The following is a 22,690-nucleotide window of genomic DNA, read 5'->3' on the forward strand; positions in this document are numbered from 1 at the left end:
TTGCCAATCTTCCTCTTTTTTTTGCTTGAGGAAGATTTTGCCCTGAGCTAACATCTGTACCAATCCTCCTCTATTTTGTATGTGGGTCACCGTCACAGCACGGCTTGACAAGTGGTGTAGGTCCATGCCTGGGTTCCGAACCTGGGCCGCCAAAGTGGAGCACACCAGACTTAATCACTACGCCATGAGGCCAGCCCCTCTACTGTTTTTTTAAGAGTTTATCAAGCACTTTTCGAGATCAAATAAGGCAATGATCCTTAAAAGAGCCTCATGCGAGTAGGCCTGGATTATTATCCCTACTTTACAACTAAAATGAAATGATCTGAGCCAAATGAGTAAGTGACAGCTCAGGGGCTGGAATAGAGGTCTTCGGGAGCCAAGGCCTCTTTCCTGCAGCCTCCCTCCCCCATCGCCTCCCTCCATGTCTGACTCAGGGCTCTCCTGTGTGCAGGTCCACCAACCAACTTCCTGGAGTCTAGCAAAGCTTGCAGCAACTGTGAAACAGCTGAGGAGACATTTAAAGTACTACTGTAACTAATGTCACTACACTGGTGTTTCTTGAGTTGCTGCTTCAGGATACCAATACTACATCTAATTTTTGGCTTGACTATATCTGGGATAGAAAGGATGCAAGCAATGAGCCCCAACCCTTCTGGGATTAGGACAATGTGCCATTTCTTTCTTCACTTTATAATACATAATCTCTCTAATCACTGAGACCCCATTCTGCTCCTATCTCCACATAACCCCAACGGTGTGTCTTGAAGCTACTGAAGCATTTGTCACCTGCAAGGGGCACAAAACCAGAGCTGAAATTCCCACCAGCCCCAAACCATCTCAGGAGATTAAAACTCATTCAAAAATTTCACAGTGTAGCAGTATTGACTAGAAGCACCTGTCAGCAAGAGGACTACTGGGAAGGGTAATGACATGGAAAATCCAAGACAGTAGAGAATATAAAACCATGGATATTTGTCTTGGAAACATTTTTATATTTATGAGATTGCCAAGCTTCTTGAGAATTTATATCAAAATTAAGAATCTATATAATAATGATCTAAAAATCCACCTTTCCTAAGCTTCCCCCTGTCACACCCCACCCCACTTGACTCTCCTACCATTTGCTGCTCTGTTCTAAGAATACTGCGCCATTTCTCAAACTGACATATAGAATGGGTCTGAAGTCAAGACGGGCTCCTTCCACAAACTTGTCGGTTTGCCCAAAAAGAGAGTAAAGTTTTTTCTTAAAATGACTTCTCTCATAATTCCTGCTATGTCATAATAAACAAAAACAGATGTGCCATCAAAGCACTTTAATGAGAAGAGATAATATCAATGTATAAAAATTTTAAAGCAAGATTTTCTGAGGATAATATCAAATATAGATGGCCCACAGGGAAAGAACCAGGAGTTAAGACTAGATGGCCAAATGCAGATTTCTAATATTTCTCTCACATTTGGCATGAATTTGGTTTACCCTAGGAGTCACGTCTCAAGCTATCCCAGCAGTATCTGATGTCATTTTAACCTGCTACTAAAATGAAAGAATCATGACGATGTAAATTATAGCTGCATGTATTTAAATTATTTTACTGGCTAAAATTTCTACATTAAGGACATTTGAAGGTAGAAAGATCTCCAAGACATATTCAATTTTAAAAGGACAGCAACTTACAAAGAACAATATGTCGTGAATGATCTCATTTATGTTAAAATATAAAACATTTATCTGCACAAATGTATGGAAATGCATAGAAAGAGATCTGAAAGGGTACAAGCCAAACATAATAGAAGTTACCTCTAAAAGAGAGTTCTGAGATGGGGATGGGCTTAAAGGAAGGAAGCAAGCAAGGAGAAGAGGCAGAAAAGGAAGGAGGGACTAAATTCTTCTGACTGTTCACGTTTTTTGAAAAGAAAATATATACGTGTTACAGTATAATAACACTAAAAGAGACCATAATAATATAGTTGGCAGTATTGTTCCTGGTAGAAAAAAAGACAATAAAAACACGGTAGGAATTTCACTTCATTGCCACACTTAAATATAATGTAACTACTTACCCATGAGGAAGAGGTTTAAATATTCATTGCCTCCTAAATTAACAGAATTCAAGGAGAAGGAGTAGAATCCCAAAGCCCCTGTGAACCAAATCAGCCAAAGAGTAAGTGTCCTTGTTCCAATATTCCAGTCATAAAACAGATCTAACAGGTTGTGCTTCTTAACTTCAGTGGTTTTATTACCAACAGGACCATTTAGATCCAGTGATAAAAGTTCTGACAGTTTACAGGAGCTGGCCCTATTCCACTTGGCCATCGTATCAACAACTTTTTGTGCTTCTTCATATCTTCCTTCTGAGAGAAGCCAAAAAGGTGTCTCCGGGAGAATCCAACAGCACAGGACAAAGGGGACAGTCACTGTGGAGAGGACTATCTGATAGATCCACCAGGTCCTGACCAAGTAGCCCATCAAAGCCACCATCATTGCCCCAAGGGCAAAAAAGGAATGCATATGGATGGATGCCCACGTCCGAGATTTCATGCCAATAAATTCCGTCACATAGACAAACACCACTATGAGATAGCCACTTGCAGCCTGAAAAACAAAGGAGGGGGGTGGTCTAGACTTAAGGTCACATTTATAGCTATGGAGGAGTCTGATCTCTCTGCAAATTACACATAGGCAAGAAAGAAAATGACAAAGAATTGTTTTCTGAAGCCCATATCACATTTATAAAATGGCGTTTAACCCAATTCATCCTTTTTCTTTAAATGGGTCCTTTCATTCTTCCTCCACCTTCTCCAACCCAAATGAGAAGTTATGTATGATATAAATTTTAGACACTACCTTTTGTTTCATTTAAATGTTCCCTTATAGTGTGAATTTATTTCTCAGTTCCTTGTAAATGTGCCTATCAATTTATCTACGTACAAGAGGTCCTTATTATCAAATCCTAAATTGTTAAATGGGACAAATAAAGTATGGACAAAAAAAATGGGGATAAAAACATGGGAAGAAAAAAGATTTGATTAAAACTTTATTTTGACAGGCAACAAAGAAAAAATAGACATATTGGACTTCATGAAAATTAAAAACTTCTGTGCATCAAAAGACACCATCATCAGAGTGAAAAGGCAACCCACAGAATGAGATATTTGTGAATCACATATCTGATAAAAGGTTAATATCCAGAATATATAGAGAACTCCTAAAACTCAACAACAAAACAAACAATCCAATTGAAAAATGAGCAAAAGATGTGGATTTCTCCAAAGAAGATATATGAAAGGCAAAAAGCACGTGAAAAGATGTTCAGCATCACTAAACATTAGGGAAATGCAAATCAAAACCACAATGAGATACCACCTTATAGCCATGAGAACGGCTACTATCAAAAAAATACAGAAATCAGAGTTAGCTCTGATGGTCTAGCAGTTAAAGGTCAGCTGTGTTCCACTTCAGCAGACTGGGTTCAGTTCCTGGGCACAGAACCACACTGCTCGTCTGTCAGTAGCCATGCAGTGGCAGCAGCTCACACAGAAGAACTAGAAGGACCTGCAACTAGAATATACAACCACGTACTGGGGCTTTGGGGAGGAAAAAAAAGAGAGGAAGATTGGCAAAGGATGTTAGCTCAGAGTGAATCTTTCCCAGCAAAAAAAAAAAAAAAAAAAAAACCTATCATTGCCACATAGATTTAAAAAAAAACAAAAACAGAAAATAACAAGTGTTGGCAAGGATGTGGAGAAATTAGAACCCTTGTGCACTGTTGGTGGGAATGTAAAATGGTACAGCTGCTATGGAAAACAGTATGAGGATTTCTCAAAAAATTAAAAAATAGAATTACCATATGATCCAGCAATCCCACTTTGGGTATATACCCAAAAGAATTGAAAGTGAGATCTCAAAGAGATATTTATATACCCATGTTTATAATAGCATTATTAACAGTGGCAAAAAGAAGCAAATTTAGAATACTGTATGATTCCACTTATATGTGGTACCCAGAGGTATTCAAAATCATAGAGACAGAAAGTAGAATGTTATTTTCTAGGGGCTGGGGGGAAGAGGGAATGGGGAGTTCTTGTTTAATGGGTATAGAGTCTCAGCTTTGCAAGATGAAAAGAGTTGTGGAGACAAATGGTGGTGACGGTTGCAGAACAATATGAATGTACTTATTATCACTGAACTGTACACTTAAAAATGGTTACGCTAGTAAATTTTATGTTATGTGTATTTTACCACAATAAAAAAAATTGAGGAGGGCCGGCCTGGTGGCATAGTGGTTAAGTTCGCGTGTTCAGCTTTGGCAGCCCGGAGTTTGCAGGTTCGGATCCCAGGTGTGGACCTAGACACCGCTCATCAAACCATGCTGTAGAGGCATCCCACATACAAAATAGAGGAAGACTGGCACTTCTTCCTTGTCCCTAAGGATGTTAGCTCAGGGACAATCTTCCTCATCAAAAAAAAAAAAAAAAATTGGGGAAAAAAACTTTATTTTGAAAATAGGCCTATCTTTAATTTAACAAAATTTAGATTATAATAACAATATGTGGTCATTCTTGGAATAAACAAAGAATGAATCAAATGATGGATTTTTTGGTTGGTGGGGTGGTGGTAAAAGGATTAGAATTCTTCCTACAATATTATTTCACATTTGACTTTTATAACACAAATCATAAACTTAATTTTTGCAAAATTATTCTAGAATGCCATTGATTTCCCCAAAGGCCTCTCTTAGCCTGTTGATATTCAAATCATATTCTTTTGAAGGCTCATCATGTCATTATCCTGGTGGATGTTAATTTCTTCAAAAGTTAACTGGTCTAGTTCTGCCAGATCCCACTTGGTCAAGGGATTTGGGTCGGATTCAGACAGTTTTTCCCCATTGCTTTCAAAGACTTTTTGTAATCAAGCACCTTCAGTAAGATCTGCAATTTCACCTTGCATCAGAGTCACAAAGAGGTTACCCTACAAGAAATTTCCTGTGATGAGAGAGGATTGACACTAGCAGTAAGTAAGCAAGGAAGTGCTTGATGGGGACTATTGTGTTAATGGTCAGTTTAATATTTTTGTGACAACAGTTTTTATTTCCTCGTGCAACCTTGTAATTGCAAGACTCAGATCGTGAACGTTGATATTGAGGACTCCTGTATCCAAAAATCTAATTGTTTGGTAAATGTTTACTGCTGTTACAGCAAAGAAAGAAAGATTGTAATAACCTTCAAATACTACAAATTTGCCCCGTAAGTTAAGCTGTAACATCAGTCCCCAACACGTTTTTTTCAAAGCTAATGCTTTCTGAGTCCACTCCCACCTCCTATTGGTTACTTCTGTCACTGGGTTCAGACAATCCATACACAACTGCCTAAATAATTCCAAAAGACTCTGAATCCATTGACACCTGTCACCTCCACTCATAACACTCTATTCCTCACATCTACCCTGACCCCACCCCAACAGAGCAGCCAGAATGACCACTTTACCCGACCTGAACCCCTTCTGCGGATTCTCATTGCCTCTAGGAAATCTCTTTATCACCCTACAAGGCCCTGCCTAATCCCTCCCTCCCCTTCAGCCTCATCAGTGTATTTCGCCTCCCCTCTATTCTCCAGACATCTGGATCTTCAACTCTTTCTCATCTCAGGGCCTTTTTACTTGCTGCTCCCTCTGCCTGGAATGTTTTCTTACCCATCCCTCAGAACTAAACAGCCCCTGACTCTCCAGACACCCCACCCCCTCTCCCCCACTGTTATGCCTCCACTGTCAACATTGTATGTATTTTTGAAGATGGCCCATCATTGTCTTGCCTTCCCACTACACTGTAGGGTTATTGAAACAGCCTGGTCTGGTTTACTTAGCATTACACTCTGTAGGAAGATCAATAAATGTGTTGAGTGAATGAAGCTGCCTGCACCTCCCCTACTCAGATCCACCACAAATACATTGCCCACGAAAATAAAAGGAAAGAGCCACAGAAAATTAAGGCCACATTTTACAGATAGTCTATGGGTGGCTGTCTCATTTTCTCAGCTCTGGAAATCGACACCTTGGTATTTTCTAAGACTAAAACAGATATTTTCAGAATTACCTTCTGAAGTCTCCCAAAAGAGGACCTACACACTCTCTTGATACCTGTGCCTCTGTTGAACCATCATTCCCATCAGAAGGTTTCTTATCAAACCTCACTCGGCAGTTACAAAGCCATTTCCTCTTACTCTGTCTTCAGTGGAGACAGAACTGCTGGTTGTTATCTTTTGTAGTAAAAACTCTTTACATTCATAAACATATATATACTTTTTTTTTAAGGTGCAACACCTTCGATTCTCCTAAATCTTTTTTTTTATGCATCTTCCCTATCCTTGGCCACCTGTGTGGCTTCCTGGGAACCCTTTCCAGCCATCAGTGAAGACTCCAAACTGAACACACCACCTTGCTCTCTGAGGGGGTGCAACGACCTCTTCTGAGACCAAAGCCCTCGACTTCTCTCTGGACCCTTGGATCATCTATCCTGGTGAGAAAGGATGCATGCCCTGCTCTGCATACAGCAAGATCACAAGTTCTTCCCACAGACAAAAACCTCACTCCATTATCCTTGATCAGTGACCTCCAAATAGAATCAACACTGCTGTTGTTTGGTAGTTTGGAACCTGTCTGAAAGCCTCACTAAGTGTGGAAACAGGTTCCTCACTCACTGGTCCACTTCCAATAACAGTCACCATCGTAAAAAGTGCCAGGTGCTGTACCATGGATGTTTACTCTAATCTCACTGAATCCTGATAACAACCCAGTGAAACAGGTATTATTTTCTCCAGATTACAGATTAGAAACTAAGGCTCAAAAATGATAACATATTTGCCCAAGGTTACACAGCTTAGAAGCCAAAATAGGGCAAAGCTGGTATTCACACTCATGCCCTTTCCACCAGACTCCCCTGTTCTCATAACAGAAAGGTCTAATCCTTTCTTGTTTTCATTCTTACTGCACAGGATACAAATGACTTTCTTTTTTTTTGCTGAGGAAGATTCACCCTGAGCTAATATCTGTTGCCTATCTTCCTCTTTTTTGTATGTGAGCCACAACCACAGCGTGGCCACACACAAGTGGTGTAGGTCCACGCCTGGGAACCAAACCCTGGGTTGCCGAGCAGAGTGCACTGAACTTAACCACTAGGCCATGGGGCCAGCCCCTACAAATGACTTTCTTAACCATACACCTTCACCATCTGTTTGGCTCATGCATACAGGGCCTGACTAGACCAATATAATTGCTCAGAAATAAAACAATGCCTTAGTAATTGTGGAATGTGGATCATGTGCCAGGCACAGAGTTAAACAAAAAGTTTCTGCCTGGGAAGCAACAGTTTTTCATTTTAATGAATTCATTTCTAAACATAGAGCATTAATATTCCACAAAAAGACTGCTGCAGTGGAGTGAACAAGGATTAGTCCTTGATCTCTCTCACTAGATTCCAAATGAGCAAAACTAAGAGACTGAAGGTTTAATATGAAAATACTGCAGTAGAATTAAAGAGGTAAAAAAAAACACCCAACTCACCATCGCAAGAAGAAAACGTGCGACCACAAAGCTGTAATAATCGAATGTGAATCCCGCTGCAACGCCAAAGAAAAACATGCCAATGCTTGTGGACCACAGGACAAGGCGTCTGCCGATCCTGAAAAATAAGAATCACGCAGTGGAAGAAGCAAGGTACGGTTGTAACAGTTTAAACACCCACTCCAATTCATGAAAGGTGAGTGGTACCTATATTTTTAATAGCTTATGTATTTGATTGTTGTTATTCATTCATTTATTTTGAGCAAATCATCAGTTAACACACAATTTCTTCAAGAGGCCAGTCTTTCTGGAGGGGCCTCTACCTAGCTGCTAATATACACACACGATCAGTCTGGGTGATCCCCAGAGGACCTCCTAATCTGGGATTGGAGGGATGAAGAGGGAGGATTTGTCATTTTCCTCCCGAGACCTCCCGTCTCTGCCTTCTTGGATCATCTTCCCTGTTGGGCTTGCTTTGCTCACCAAGGGTGAGGCAGCTGTCGCTAAGCCCCTCTGAAAACAGAGGTCTGGCTACCTTATGCTTCTCGAACAAGGTGCTCACTTGCCCTGTATAATCGAGAGGGGCATCTCTTTGTCTAAAAAGCAAACAAATTATATTCCTGACAAATTTTTTAAAATTGAGATATAATCCACATGCAATAAAATTCAACCTTTTAAAATACACAACTCAGAGCCTTTTAGTATATTCACAGAGTTGTGTGACTCTCACCACTATCTAATTCCAGGACGTTTTCATCACTCCAGGAAGAAACTCTGCAGCCAGGAGCCATCATTCCGTATTCTCTGCTCCCTCTAGCCCCTGACAACCATTGATCTACTTTCTGTCTCTATAGAGTTGCCTCTTATGGACTTTTCATATAAACGGAGTCACACCATCTGTGTACCTGGCTTCTTTTACTAAGCATTATGTTTTCAAGGTTCATCCACGTTGTAGCATGTATCAGTACTTCATTCCTTTTTATGACTAAATAACGTTCCATTGTATGGATATACCACATTTTGTTTATCTATTCATCAGCTGATGGACATTGGATTGTTTCCACTTTTTGGCTGAGTAATACGCCCATGAACATTCATGAGCAAGATTTTGTATGAACTTATGTTTTCAATTCTCTTGGGTATATACAGAGAAGTGGAATTGCTGGGTCATATGATAACTCTATGTTGAACTTTTAGGAACTGCCAAACTGTTTTCCAAAGTGGCTGCCCCATTTTTACAATCCCACCAGCAATGTATGAGGGTACCAATTTCCCCACATCCTCCACAACACTTGTATTGTCTGTCTTTTCGATTATAGTTATCCTAGTGAGTGTGCAAGGGTATCTCATTGTGATTTTGATTTTCATTTCCCTAATGATTAACGATGTTGAGCATTTTTATATGTGCTTATTGGCCATTCTTTAGAGAACTATCTATCCAAATCTTTTGCCCAGTTTTAAACTGGGTCTTTTTATTGTTGAGTTATCAGAGTTCTTTATATATTCTGGATACTAGACCCTTATTAGATATATGATTTGCAAATATTTTCTCCCTGTGGTTATCCCTGACAGTTTTAAGGCAAAAGAACATAGTCTTGAGATTTCAACCAACAGGTTTGACAGGTATAGCAGAGGATATGCAAGCAAATAAGAAACTGTCATCTTCACGCTCTCAGCCTTCTCTGCTCCGACACAGGATTGTTGGCCCTATACACAAACATTTCCCAATCTCATTTGAGCCTTGAATGTCATTTAAAATGATTTTTTACCCATCCCTGATCAACCCCCTCTACTACCCCCAGTGTCTCCACTCTCAGCAGATGAGCAGCCACCTCCTGCAGGGAACAGAGACCATGAAAGACAAAGCCCCACAACTCCCTGCTCTGCCCCTTGTCAACACAACCTGTATCTGCATTCAGCCTGCTCTTCTTCCCTCCCCTCTAGAGACACATGCCCTGTTCTCTCCAAGTACCATTCTGCATCTTTGTATTGGATCATGCCTCTTCCCACCTCCTCTGAGACCTCATTCTACCAACTACTTCTTTGTCATCTGTCTTTCCCTTTCCTCTGACTCCTTCCTTTCAGTTTAAGTCTCTTCTAACCAAAGACAAGAACCTTCTCTGGACCCCACCCCTCCTTCAGCCACCTTGCATCTTGCATTGCCTCCCCTGACACAGTTATCAGAAGGGAGTATCTACTTCCCCAGATCCTACATTTCCTCAGCCAATGACCGCCACCAGGTTGCAACTGACTTTCCTGAGATCGCTTTACAGTCCCCAGGGACCTCCAGGTTGCCTCTCTGGGTCCTTTGCTGCCTGTCTTCTCTAGTGGCACTGACCATGCCTGCTCCTCAGGGGCCTGCTCTCCCTCGGCTTGCAGAACACCACCCTCCAGGTTGGCTCGTGTTTCCCCAATGGCCCACCTGCCTCAACGCTGGCATCTCCTAAGGTTCTCTGCTGCACACTCTCTGCCCTTGTGATGTCATCTACTTCCCTGGCTCTGATTCCTAAATATGTGCTATTAACTGCCCGCTTGCCTTCGGGTCCCAGCTGCTCTTCTCCACTTGAATGCCCTGCAAAGCTGAAATCTTCTGTTTTTGTCGTTATAGTTGGTATTAATTTTTATTTTCTCTTTTGTTCTTAATCCAGGGATAGTACATGCTCATTGGAAATATGCAAACGTTTTCCTCTCTTCCAAAGCAGCTCTCTCCCTCATATTTCCTGAGTTGGTCGGCAACATCACCTGCCCTCCAGGTTCCTAAACTTTAATGCATTCCTCCCCCAACTCCTCTCCCTCCTGCATATTGGTCGCCAAATTATGTCAGTTTAAAAATGCCTCCCAAATATGTATCCATCTTTCCTTCTCCGCTTCTCCTGTTTTCATTCAAGCCTTCAGCATTTCTGACATCATCCGTCCCAATAGCCTCCCAACCAATCCTCTTAATGTCACACCAGCACACTCCCCAGACTTCCTAGAAGTAAAACAGTCCTGGTCAGGATTCTGTCTCTTGTTGTTTCCTTTATCCATCCCACACGTCTTCCAAACTGACCTCCCCACTATTCCCAGAACGTGCCAGGCTCTCTCATGACACAAAGTTGCTCCTTCCCCTTGGAAAGTCTTCTCCATTGAGCTTTTAGAACCCAGGTCAACCGTGAAGCTTTTTCTGACCATCCTCTGGGGTCTTGTGGCAGAAATTAAGAGACAGTTAGGTATACAGGCCTGGGTTCAAATCCCAGCCCCACCGCTCACTTTCGAAATGAACTTTCTGTGCTTCCTTTTCCTCATCAGTAAAAGAGGGCCAATAGTGCCTCCCTCTTTAAGTAATAAAATGAGATAACACACAAGACATTTAGAATAGTACCTTTTGCATAGTAAATTGTCCACAAATGTTAGTTGTTATTACTTTAAAAGCATTTACCACATTTCATCGAAATTATCTGTTTAGAAGTCTGTCTCCTCTACTGTTAGATCCATAAGGATGGGATCAGATCTTATTTCTTGGCTTTTTTATTACAATATATCATACATAAGAATATATAAAAACATATATATATAATTTAGAGATTAATAAAGAATCAAACACCTATGAAATCACAACCCAAACTAAGAAAGAGATCATTGCCAGCCTCCCAATAGCTTCTCACACCTCCCTTTGTGATTTCAAACCCCTTGCCCCCTTCTAGGAGGAACCATTATCCTAATTTTGGCAATAATCAATTCCTTGCTTTTCATTCCATTTTACCACTTTTATAAGAAAGCCAAAAAAATATAGGTTACTTTTGCTAGTTTTTAAACTTTCTATAATAGAACAGTACCATATGTATTATTTTATGACTTGCTTCGTTCACTCAACGTTATTTTTGGAGATTCATCTCTGTTGTTTTGCGTGGCTGTGGTTCATTCATTTCATGGCCACATATCCCACTGCAAAAAGACACTGCAATACATGGGTCTAAGATATGGTGGAAGGACGTTTGAGTTGTTTGTAGTGCCAGGCTGTTAGGAACAATGCGGTAGGAACATTCTTATGCATATACCCATATGGACATGTGCAAGAGTATCTCCAGGGCACACGCCCTAGAACACGTGGGCTGTACACATCACCAACTTCTCTGTATAATGCTAAACCATTCTTCAAAGTTCTCACACCAGCAGGGTGAGAGATTCTATTACTCCATATCCTCACCAACTCTTAGCATTACATGACTTCTTACTTTTGACAACTGGTGAAAAATAAATGGTATGATTATATATCATTGACACCCTTTTCATCTTTTCATTAGCCATTTGGATTTTTCTTTTATGAAGTGACTTCAGAACTTTTTCTCATTTTTCTATTGGGTTGTCTATCTTTTTTCTATTGATATAAAAATCCTTTGACTATTCTGGATCCTGGTCCTTTAGTTATATGTTAAGCAAATATTTTCTCCCTCTTTCTCTCTCTCTGGCTTGTGTCTTTCTTCTCTTAATAGCGTCTTTGATGGACATAAATTCTAATGAAGTCAAATTTATCCATCTTTTCCTTCATGGTTAGCGCTTTTTGTGTCTTAAAAAAAGTTTTCTCTTCCATTAGGTTCTGAAAATATTCTCCTTATATTATCTTCCTAAAGTTACATAGTTTTGCCTTTCATACATGTACCTTTAATCCTTCTGGAACTGATTTTTGTACTGTAAGGTGTGAGGAAGGGACTCCAATTGTATTTTCTTCTATATGGCTAGACAGTTGTCCCAGCACCACTTATTGATACTTTTCTTGCTGATATACAATGTCTTCTTTGTTCCATAGTTATGTCTATGAACGCACTAGTCTGTTTCAGGGTCCTCTAAGGGACCATCAATGTGTTTATCTAACAATCTATCTATTTACCTTAATGATTTGATTCTTGAAGTTTGTCATTTTCTCCATAAAGGGCTTACATACATTTTGTTAGATTTATCCATATATATTTTATATTTTTAGGCTTTTGCAATGGCATTTTTTAATTTTTATATTTGTTACTGGTATATAGAGATATAATTAATTTACATATATTGATAATATATCTGGAAAACTCATTAAATGCTTATTAATTGTAATAATTCAGCTGCAGGATTTTCTTCATGCAGAATTGTAAAGGCTGGAAATAATGACTTTTTTCTTCCTTCTTTCCCCTTATGCCTTTCTCCCTCCCTCTCCTTCTCTTGCTCTTTTTCTCTCTCTCTTTTGCTTTATAGCACTGGCTAGACTCGCCGGTACAATGCTAATAGAACTGGTGTTTCACACATCCTTGTCTGCTCCTGATCTCAAAGGAAAAGCTTCTAATATTTCACAATTAACATGTTCATGGTAGATCTTTGTGTAGATACCCGTTATCATGTTAAGGACATTCTTCTATTTTTAGTTTTTATCATGAATGGATTTTGAAATTTATCAAATGCTTTTCTTGTATTTATTGAGTTGATAATATGAATTTTGTCCTCTAACCTGTTAATGTAGTAAATTCCACTGGTTAGTTTCTAATATTAAATATGTTTTGGACCTTATCCCTCTGCTTCCATGAATTTGAGTCTCTCATATTTTCCATGTCTCTCTGAGTTCTATTATTGATAATTTTTTTCTGAGCTATCATACATTTTACTAATTTTTTCTTTGGTTGTGTATAACAGGTTGTTACAACTACCCAGGAAGATTGTTATTCACTTTTGTTTTTTTGTTTCTAGATGGTCTAGGTAGTTACTTTTCAATTTTATGTCATTTTTATATACAATTTTCAGATTTTTATCAATATTTTCAAGCTTGTCTTCTATTTATTTAAGAATAGTAAACATAGTTATTCTATTATCTATGCCTGATAATTCCAGTACTTGAAATCTTTGTGTAGAAGTCTCTTTCTGCTGCCTATTGTTTCTGCTGGTGTCTTTTAATCATGTTTTTTGGCTTTGACCAACCTACTTATTTTCCTTAAAAAATAATTTATGAGAATCCTCTCGGGCTAGGATGATGGCAAATGTTGGGTCTTGAATTTGGTTTTCCTCAACTTTTAAGTTAATATGTTAATCTGTTACTGTTTAATGGATGCTGGCAGAAGACACAAGACTCCTGGGACAGAGATAAAGGACATCATTACTTACAACACAGCAAGAGCAACAATACTAGCACAACACTAGTAGAGCATCAGCATATTTGTGTCAGTGCCCGTTGCCCCCAAGTCCCACAGGGACAACACAATGAGCTCAGATGACACCAGCACATGTAGTAGGTTGCATTACAGAAGAGAAACACTGGACTTGAGAAATCTACTGCTTTTATAGTAAGCAGTGAGCAAGCTCGCTCTTTGTCTGTGGTAGAGAGAGGACATTACCCGATCTTGGAAGGTTATCAGCTGCATAAACAACTCTGAGAAATGGCCCATGCAAAAGAGTGGTCAGCAACTTGCAGTCTTGGCACACCCAGAAAGATACATAGAAGAATTCAAGCGACCCAAGGAGGGAGGCTCTCCACCAGCTTCTTAGGTCTTTTCTGTCCATCTTACAGTCATTGAGCTCCAATTGAAAGAAATGATTCACAACAACATCTAAGACTTTCCACTTTGTTCCAGAAAAGCCTACTTTGTTCCTCTCCCCACTGACAACCTAATTTCCACACCTCCCAGGAAGACAGTTATGGAGCAGGAGATTCTTAAGCATTGAAACATAACTTCAGCCACTAAATAATAACTAGACTCCACTTCTGCTCCAATTTCATTATACAAATGCCACCTCCTGGAGGGGATGTGGGTGCGGGGGGAAACACCTGGCACTCCTCCCTTTAGGCTTCCATAGTATTTGCCTCCATTGCTTTCACTGCTAGTATGGCCCTGGCCACAACAAAGCCCTATAATTCTTCTTTGGACATGCTTGTCAGCCCCATTAGACTGGCACACCCCAAGGGCAGGGATTTCTGACCTAAGTTGCTGTCTTTAAGTTCCCAGTACCCAGCACATGCCAGTAAAATTCACAACTATGGAGACCAAATAAGTTCATCACTGTGCTTTAGCACAGGTACTTAGAGTGTGGTCCATATTCATACAGAGATGAACTTTGCTTTATTTTAAGAGCTACACATTCATTTTAATGTGTATTTTTTAAAAATATGGCTGATATATCAAACCCACAGTTTCATAGATTTCACTGCTTAGGACCAAGCTACACCTCTTAAAAAGCAAGACTATTTAAAGATTTTATTTATTTTATTTTTTGCCCCCAAAGCCCCAGCAGATAGTTGTATGTCATAGCCGCACACCCTTCTAGTTGCTGTACGTGGGACTCGGCCCCAGGATGGACAGAGAAGTGGTGCCTCGATGCGCACCCGGGATCCGAACCCGAGCCGCCAGCATCGCAGCGCGCGCACTTAACCACCAAGCCACAGGGCCGGCCCAGCAAGACTATTTAAAGAAAAAAATATTCAAAGTAATAATTAGTTATCTATTGAGTGGTTATATGTGGAAGGTACTTTTTCTGTATCAATTTTGTAATAACCCTTTGAGCTGAATGCTATTATTTTCATCACCAGCTTACAAACAAGATTTTGAAACACAGTTTAGGCAATTTGCCCAGGGTCCACAGCTAATAAATGGTAGAACCAGGACTTGAACCCAGGCAGACTGTCTTCAGAACCCATTCTCTTACCACTATGTTATTTTGTGTCCCTAAATAACAGATCAGCAAACAGGTAGGTATTTGGATAAGAGGTATGAAAATGACTAAAGTTTTGAACATAATTCCCTGTCCCCTAAGAAAATCAGATAGAAAAATGAACCCTACACTGATGCAACAATCCTAAATACTTTATTTTACCTGTCAGAAAGGTAGCCAAAAATCACCGCTCCCAGTAGGACTCCAAGCATAAACATGGGCTGGATCAGCCTTGCGAACCATTCTCGGTTACAGACCAGATCCCACTCGGTCACCACGGTGCTGTTCCATTTACTTTGGTCATAGATGTAGCCATCTGAGCAAGGAAAGCTAGTCTTATGGCCATTATAATCATAGTTCAAACTCGACTTGTTGTCCCTTCGGAACCTGTGACACTTTGTGAGCTCCCAGATCTCACCGTTCTGCAGCTGCACTACAACGCGATCTTCATGGCCTGCGGAAAACAGGGTCCAGACGTCATCCAGCCTCCAACTAGAGATATTGCGGACAAGAACCTGACTCACGTTGCCCGGGGGCCTGCAGGTATGCCGAGGGGACGTTGTCAAGAACACAGAAGCCAAGTAGTGGATACCACAAGAGATGTTCTGGAAGGCACACACAAAATAGAGGAATATCTGGTATCTGCAAAAAGAAGAAAAGCAAGTTATTTTATCTGGCCTATGGGCTAAAAGAGAACATGAGCAAATATGTTTTAGTATATATACACATATTAGGTATATTTAGTATACATATACACATATGTAGGTTAGTATATATATGCATATTACATAGCTCTCTCTGCCTGTTAAGAGGACCTGGAAGCAATGACATCCATTAGCAACACACACACCCAGTGCCCAGATCTTGACGTCTAAATACTATTCTCCAATAAGGAAAAATGGCTGATTCTAAGACCAGGACAGGTAGAATACAAAATAAGCCTGGAGCATCTCAAAACATAAAAATATGGGCATATGTCAAAGGGACACAGGAACCAATCTGAAAGAGCTCCCAGTGGCCAAAGCTGAAACAATTTTAGCAACAAAATAAATAGCATAGTATATCCCAAAGTATAAAATAAATATATGAGTCCATACTGTGATGGTTAATTTTATGTGTCAACAAGACTGGGCCAAGGGGCCTCCAGAGAGCTGGTAAAACATTATTTCTGGGTGTGTCTGAGAGGGTGTCTAGGAGGAGATTAGCATTTGAATCGGTAGACTGAGGAAAGAAGATTGCCTTCACCAACAAGAGTGAGCATCATCCGGTCCACTGAGGGCCTGAATAGAACAAAGGCGGAGGAAGGATGAATTCTCTCTCTCTGCTTGGGCTGAGACATCCATCTTCTCCTGCCTTCAGACATTGGTGCTCCTGGGTCTTGGGCTTTCAGACTCAGACTGGGACATACGCCATCAGCCCTCTGATTCTCAGGCCTTTGGACTCAGACTGAATTATACCACTGTCTTTCCTAGGTTTCCAGGCACATTGTGGGACTTCTTGCCTCCATAATCATATGAATCAATTCCTATAATAAATCTCTTCATATCTGTATCTATCTATCTATCTATCTATCTATCTATCTATCTATCTATCATCTATCTATCTATCTCCTATTGATTCTGTTTCTCTGGAGAATCCTGACAAATATGCCATATTGATATAAATAAATGATTGAACAAATTAATAAAAAGGAGAGAAGAGACAAATCTTATAGTAGAATTCCAACTAATATCTGTAGATATTCTTCCTTTACAGGAAATGAAGCTTAATTCCCCCTCTTTACTGCTTGCAGGTGGGCTAGAATATAGGAAGAAAAGGGGAAAAAATAGTAACTTTACACTAGGGAAATCTGGCAAACACTATGGTAACCAAATGTTGAAAGTTAACATCCCCAGTGATGTTGGGTGGCTATCATGAACCCCCTCACATGATGTGATGAATAGGCACTTCACCTCTGTGGCCTTCTTCCCAAAATCTATAACCCCAGTCTAATCATGAGAAAAACAGCAGATAATTCCAGTTCGGGGGGCATTCTACAGATTGCCTGGCCAATACACCTAAAGACTGTCAAGGTCATAAAAAACAAGGAAAGACTGAGAAACTGCCACAGACCAGAGGAGACTGGGATACCATGACAACTAAATGCAATGAGGTACCCGGGATTGGATCCTAGAACAGGAAGAGGACATGCGTGGGAAAACTGGTGAACTCCACATAAAGTCTAGAGTTTAGCTAATAGTAATGTACTAACATCAATTTCTTATTTTTGACAAATACAACATGGTGATGTAAGATGTTAACAGTAGGGGAAACTGGGTGAGGGGCATAGAGGAACTCTGTACTATCTTTGCAACTTTCCTGTAAATCTAAAATTATCCAAAAATTAAGTTTATTCAAAATTTAAAAAATAAATGTAGGGTCTCCAAATTTAAAGACTGTGATATATTTTCTGAAATAAAAATTGTCTCGGAGCCGGCCAGGTGGCATAGCAGTTAAGTTCGTGTGCTCCGCTTCTTCGGCCTGGGGTTCGCAGGTTCGGATTCCGGGTGCAGACCTATGCACCACTCATCAAGCCATGCTGTGGCGGCATCCCACATATAAAATAGAGGAAGATGGGCACAGATGTTAGCTTAGGGCCAATCTTCTTCACCAAAAAAAAAAAAAAGAAAAATTGTCTCCCAGGGACAACCGGGCACATAGGACTGCAGGGTAGAATATATGAAATTCGGACTGCCCCACGATTTTCCAACCCTGGAATTAAGAGTCAGAACAGCCCCTTTGGGCAGGTGATATCATTATTTAGATTTAAAACAGATTCAGTTCAGACAATGAAGAACGTTACTAGAAAACCACTATAACAGGAAATAGAAAATAGGTCCTGTCAGATCACACTGAGGCAAACTTGCATGTCGATACATGTGATCTTCATCTCCCTTCCTCCTTTTCACACCTGCCCACCCACCTGGTCCTGATGCTCCCTCTCACTATAAGGTGCTTCTGACCACCCTTCAGCTCAGCGGTCCTCAAACTTGTTGGTCCCAGGAGTCTTGATATTCTTAAAAATCTTGAGGACCCCAAGAGGCTTTTCTTTATGTGGGTGATATCCATCAATATTTACGTATTAGAAATTAAAATGGAAAAAATTAAAAATATTTATTACTCCCTTTAAACATAACAATAATAAGCCCATTGCATGTTAACATTAAATAACATATAGCTGTAGTTTTCAAAACAAAATTGGTGAGAAAAGTGGCACTGTCTTATATTTAAAACTTGGATTAATAAGAGACAGCTCATGTCTCATATCTGCGTCTGCCTTCAATCTGAAGCGTTATTACACATCATCTAGCTTCTAGAAAATTCCATTGTACTTTCATGAGAGAGTGAGGGTAAACAAGGCAACGTCTGAGTATTACCATGAAAATAGTTTGAGCCCTGCAGACCCCAGAGATCTACAGATCACAGTCTGAGAACTGCTGGTCGAGCCTCTTCTTTCTAGAGTCCCCTCTCTCCATGTCTCCTTTTTCCCCTCCACACTAACCACCCACTTTCAGCCCCTCTTTCCCATCCTGCCTGCTTCTCTCAGTTCGACCCTGTCTATTTGCTCCCCCTGCTCCACTCTCACTCATTTACTCACTGTCTCTCCCCATTTCTTTCTTTCTCTTCTCTGACCACATTATGCAACCGAAGTACTGTTCCGTTACTTATGTTGACTTTTTTAAAGAACACCAGGTGAATGTCTTCTATTTCTCTATCAAACCAACAACAAAAAAAGTCCCATAAAAGGTTGAATGAAAGTCCCATAAGGGTAGAAATTGTGGTTCAGTCACTTTAGTATTTCCTGTAGCACTTAGCAAGGTGGGTAATGCAGTATATACAGAATGTCATAGAATATCCCAGACTGAAAATGAGCAGCACTGGAGTTAATGCATACTCAGGAATCGGGTAAGGAGAGGTGTCCAAGAGCCCAGTGTATCCAAAAAATTTGACTGGGTTCCCCATCGGTAAAAAAATGAATGTGTGGGGGCCGGCCTGGTGGCATAGTGGTTAAGTTCGAGCTCTCCACTTTGGTGGCCTAGGGTTCCCAGGTTCAAATCCCAGACATGCACTGGCACACTGCTCATCAAGCCATGCTGTGGCAGCATCCCACATACAAAATAGAGGAAGATGGGCACAGATGATAGTTCAGAGCCAATCTTCCTCAGCTAAAAAAGAAGATTGGCAATAGATGTTAGCTCAGGGCCAATCTTCCTCACCGAAAAAAAAAAAATGAATGCATGTGTGTGTGTCTGTGTGTGTGCACAGACATATAAAATGAGCATATATACATACACATATTCACATAATACTCAATTAACATATTATGTATATTGAAATATAAACTCACATATGTATATTTACTTATATACATACATTCATATGCAAAATGGGTGTTTTTATGGCAATCCAAAGGATCATCTTTGCCCGCCATAGGGGTGAACACACCCCACTTTGGACACTATCGCAAGTGACAATGCTAGGCAAAGTCACAGCAGTGGTGCTGTGAGGTTATCAAGCTGGCGACCTCCCCAAGTCCTCAGGATGACTGCCAAGCTGGTATGTGGCCACCATTCCTCCTTCTCATAGAACCTCATGTGGATAAATGACAAGTAAAGTCGAATCAGTTTAAAGCGTTGTGGCTATCAGGACACCGCAGGCTGGTGGTGCTGGCCACAGTTTCAAAGCTGAACTCTGTATCTTGCCCTGGCCCTGGAGCTAGTTCAGAGAAGAAAAACACAAAGCAAAAGGCAGGCAGGAATTAAGTGGCTTTTTTCTAGCAACGGAAGGAAAGGGAGACACAAATTACTATTCTCAGGGTCTCTTTGGGATGAGCAGCCAAGAGAAGAACCTAGAGCTCCGAAGCTTGAGTCCTCAAGCTAACGGAGGTCAGCTCTGTTTTTCCAGAAAAGGTGCCTCTGGCAGAAGAAAAATGACCAGAAATCAGCCTCAACCTATTCCATACAGAGGGGCTGGGCAGGGACAGCAGGCTGAGAAGGTAAGTCTGAGTTGCTGTGGCTCAAAAGACTCCAAGAGGCTATGATCATGGTTCAAAAGAGTGGTGCTTGAACCTTCAACCCTGCAGGTCACAAGCCCTCATGCGCTGGCTGCTGGATTCACTGCAGAGCCTCGGGGTCAGGCTCTGCCCTTGGCCTGCACACGCTATGCTACCTGTGAGCACACGGCATGCTACCTGTGAGCACACGGCATGGCTGGAGGATCACTTGCCCCCAGGCAACAGGTTTGCACTTCAGGGGATGTTTCTTCCTTCCCTGGCGTTTTCTCAGGAAGCATTTCCCAGCCAGCTAGAAGCGCTCTGTTAGAGAATTCCATTCCAGCGGTTCTGCTCCCAACAGGCAGATTCCAGATGGGCCTGTTCTTACACGGGAGGTCCTCACTGCCCCACTTCTCTCGCCCAGGCTCCACCTGCTGCTGGTGCTGTTCTGCACATGGCACCTTATCCGGCATTGTCTTGGTCACTGCGCATGTTCTACTGACACCTTATGTTGGACCATGCTGTACAGTTTAAGCACTTTCCTGTTCATGGTCTCACTGAATCATTGCAACATACTCCAAAGTGTGTGGGCTAGCTGAAATTTACCAATCCAAAACACTTTGCCTAGCAAATTACTCATGTAAATAAAATGGAAAGCTAATCGTACTTAAGAAAACAGTTCATATTTACCAAGTCTTTTTTTAAAATCAAGCACCTAAGTGTCTCTACTTTGCTATAAGTATTAGACTAATGGGTATTACCATCTGTCTTTGAAAGTAATAAAACTTTACTGCCCTAAAAGTAACCAGTACTCAACATCATAAAGATATCAACTCTCCCAAAGTTAATTTATAAATTTACTTTTCAGTGCAAAACATTGGAAATTTGAATGTCCTCTAGCAGGAGATTAGTCACATAAATTATGGTAAAAGTATAAATACTGCCTGGGGGATGCCAGAGGGAAAGAGCAGCATGGAGTTTTTCACTAAAGGCAAGCTCCTGGGGTCTAAAACAGATGGAGAATCAGACTATCCCGATCATTACAGTGTGGAGTTTGTGGTGGGCCGGCATCTAACTGCCAGATTCCATGGCATTCAAGACTTGGGCATCGGATCCTCTTGAAACAAAACCCTGTTTGGGACCTGAGAGGCATCCTATAAAAACAATCCTATATAAATATGACTGAGAATGGAACATAAATCATATGATGCACATAATTATAATTCTTTGACTCCTTCCCACACCACAAATTTAAATTCAGCAAACTACAACACAGTGCCTGCAAACAGAAGACAGGTTTTGTTTGTCTGAAGTTTATCTGCCTGCCTCCGAAGGCACCTGGGTTTGGTGCCTAAGTAGAGCCATCACCTGGAACAGCTCCACCGCTGAAAACCTCGCATTCTGCTCTCTGACCATGACCTCGCAACCTCCCAGCTCCCCCCTCCTTCCCACTGACCCCATCTCCAGCACCATCCAGGTGTCCAGTCTTGGGATTCTACCAACTTCTCTAGTCTCTCAGACACACACCTCCCAACAGACCACCCACCCTGGCAGGCCTCTGAAGCTAGGATTTGTATTCTCTGCCCACCCTCCACCCCTGCCAGTGACTGTGGTTCAAGAGGTCTGAGGTGGGATCCAGGACTCTACACAAGCTTTAAAAGCTTCCTAGGAGATTCCGATATGGATGAGAAACACTGTCCAGAAAATCAAATTCTCTGGTTTAACTATACACCAATATAAGGTTTGACGTTCAAAATATTTAACAATTGTTGTGGAGCAACTGGAACTCTCATAAATGGCTTGTGAGGGTGTAATTTGTTACAACCACTTTGCAAAACTGTTTGGCGGCTGACCATGTGCATGCTCAGCGACAGAGCAATTCCTCTCCTAAGTACACACCCAAAGAAATGCGTACACGAGTACCCCAAAACACATATACAAGAAAGGCTATTTTTAATAAGCCCAACCTGGAGACAATCTACATGTCTGTTGACAGTAAATGAATAAACTGTGGAATATTCTTGCCGTGACATACTATACAGCAATGAAAATCAACAAACTACTGTGACACACAATATGGGTGAATCTCACAAACACAATGTTGAACAAAAGAAGCCAGACAGAGAGTACAAGATTTTTTACTCCATTGAGCTAAAGTTTAGAATCAGGCAAAACTAGATGTGAAGATAGTAGTGAGATTGGGGGAGAGGTATGGGGTAGGGCTTGGGAGAGGGCACGAGAAGGGGTGATCTGGGTAGTGGTAACAATGGTGTGTTCACTTTATGATGATTCATCAGGTTGCAGATTATGCTGCACATTTTTCTGTATATATGTAATATATCAATTTGAGTTTTATATCTGCAAGACCCAGGGAGAGAGAAAAGTATTCAGCAATGCCCTTGCTGAGGCACGATTAGAATGCGTGCCAAGGCACACCCAGGCTGTCTACA

At 40.9% G+C, this 22,690-nt stretch overlaps 1 protein-coding gene across 1 annotated transcript in view; it reads right to left on the reverse strand.

Moving 5' to 3' along the window:
* SLC22A16 (solute carrier family 22 member 16) overlaps positions 1 to 22,690 on the reverse strand; it is a 40,550-nt gene that overhangs the window by 14,012 nt on the left and 3,848 nt on the right. Inside the window, exons 2-4 of the mRNA XM_087444002.1 lie at positions 15,371 to 15,850; positions 7,556 to 7,673; positions 2,062 to 2,593 (exon numbers count right to left, since the gene is read on the reverse strand). Of these exons, the coding sequence (XP_087300128.1) occupies positions 2,062 to 2,593; positions 7,556 to 7,673; positions 15,371 to 15,850 (1,130 nt within the window). The remainder of the gene's footprint in view (positions 1 to 2,061; positions 2,594 to 7,555; positions 7,674 to 15,370; positions 15,851 to 22,690) is intronic.

Source organism: Ceratotherium simum, chromosome 19, assembly GCF_057802395.1.
Source record: "Ceratotherium simum simum isolate JZ-2026a chromosome 19, ASM5780239v1, whole genome shotgun sequence".
Lineage (NCBI taxonomy): Eukaryota > Metazoa > Chordata > Mammalia > Perissodactyla > Rhinocerotidae > Ceratotherium > Ceratotherium simum.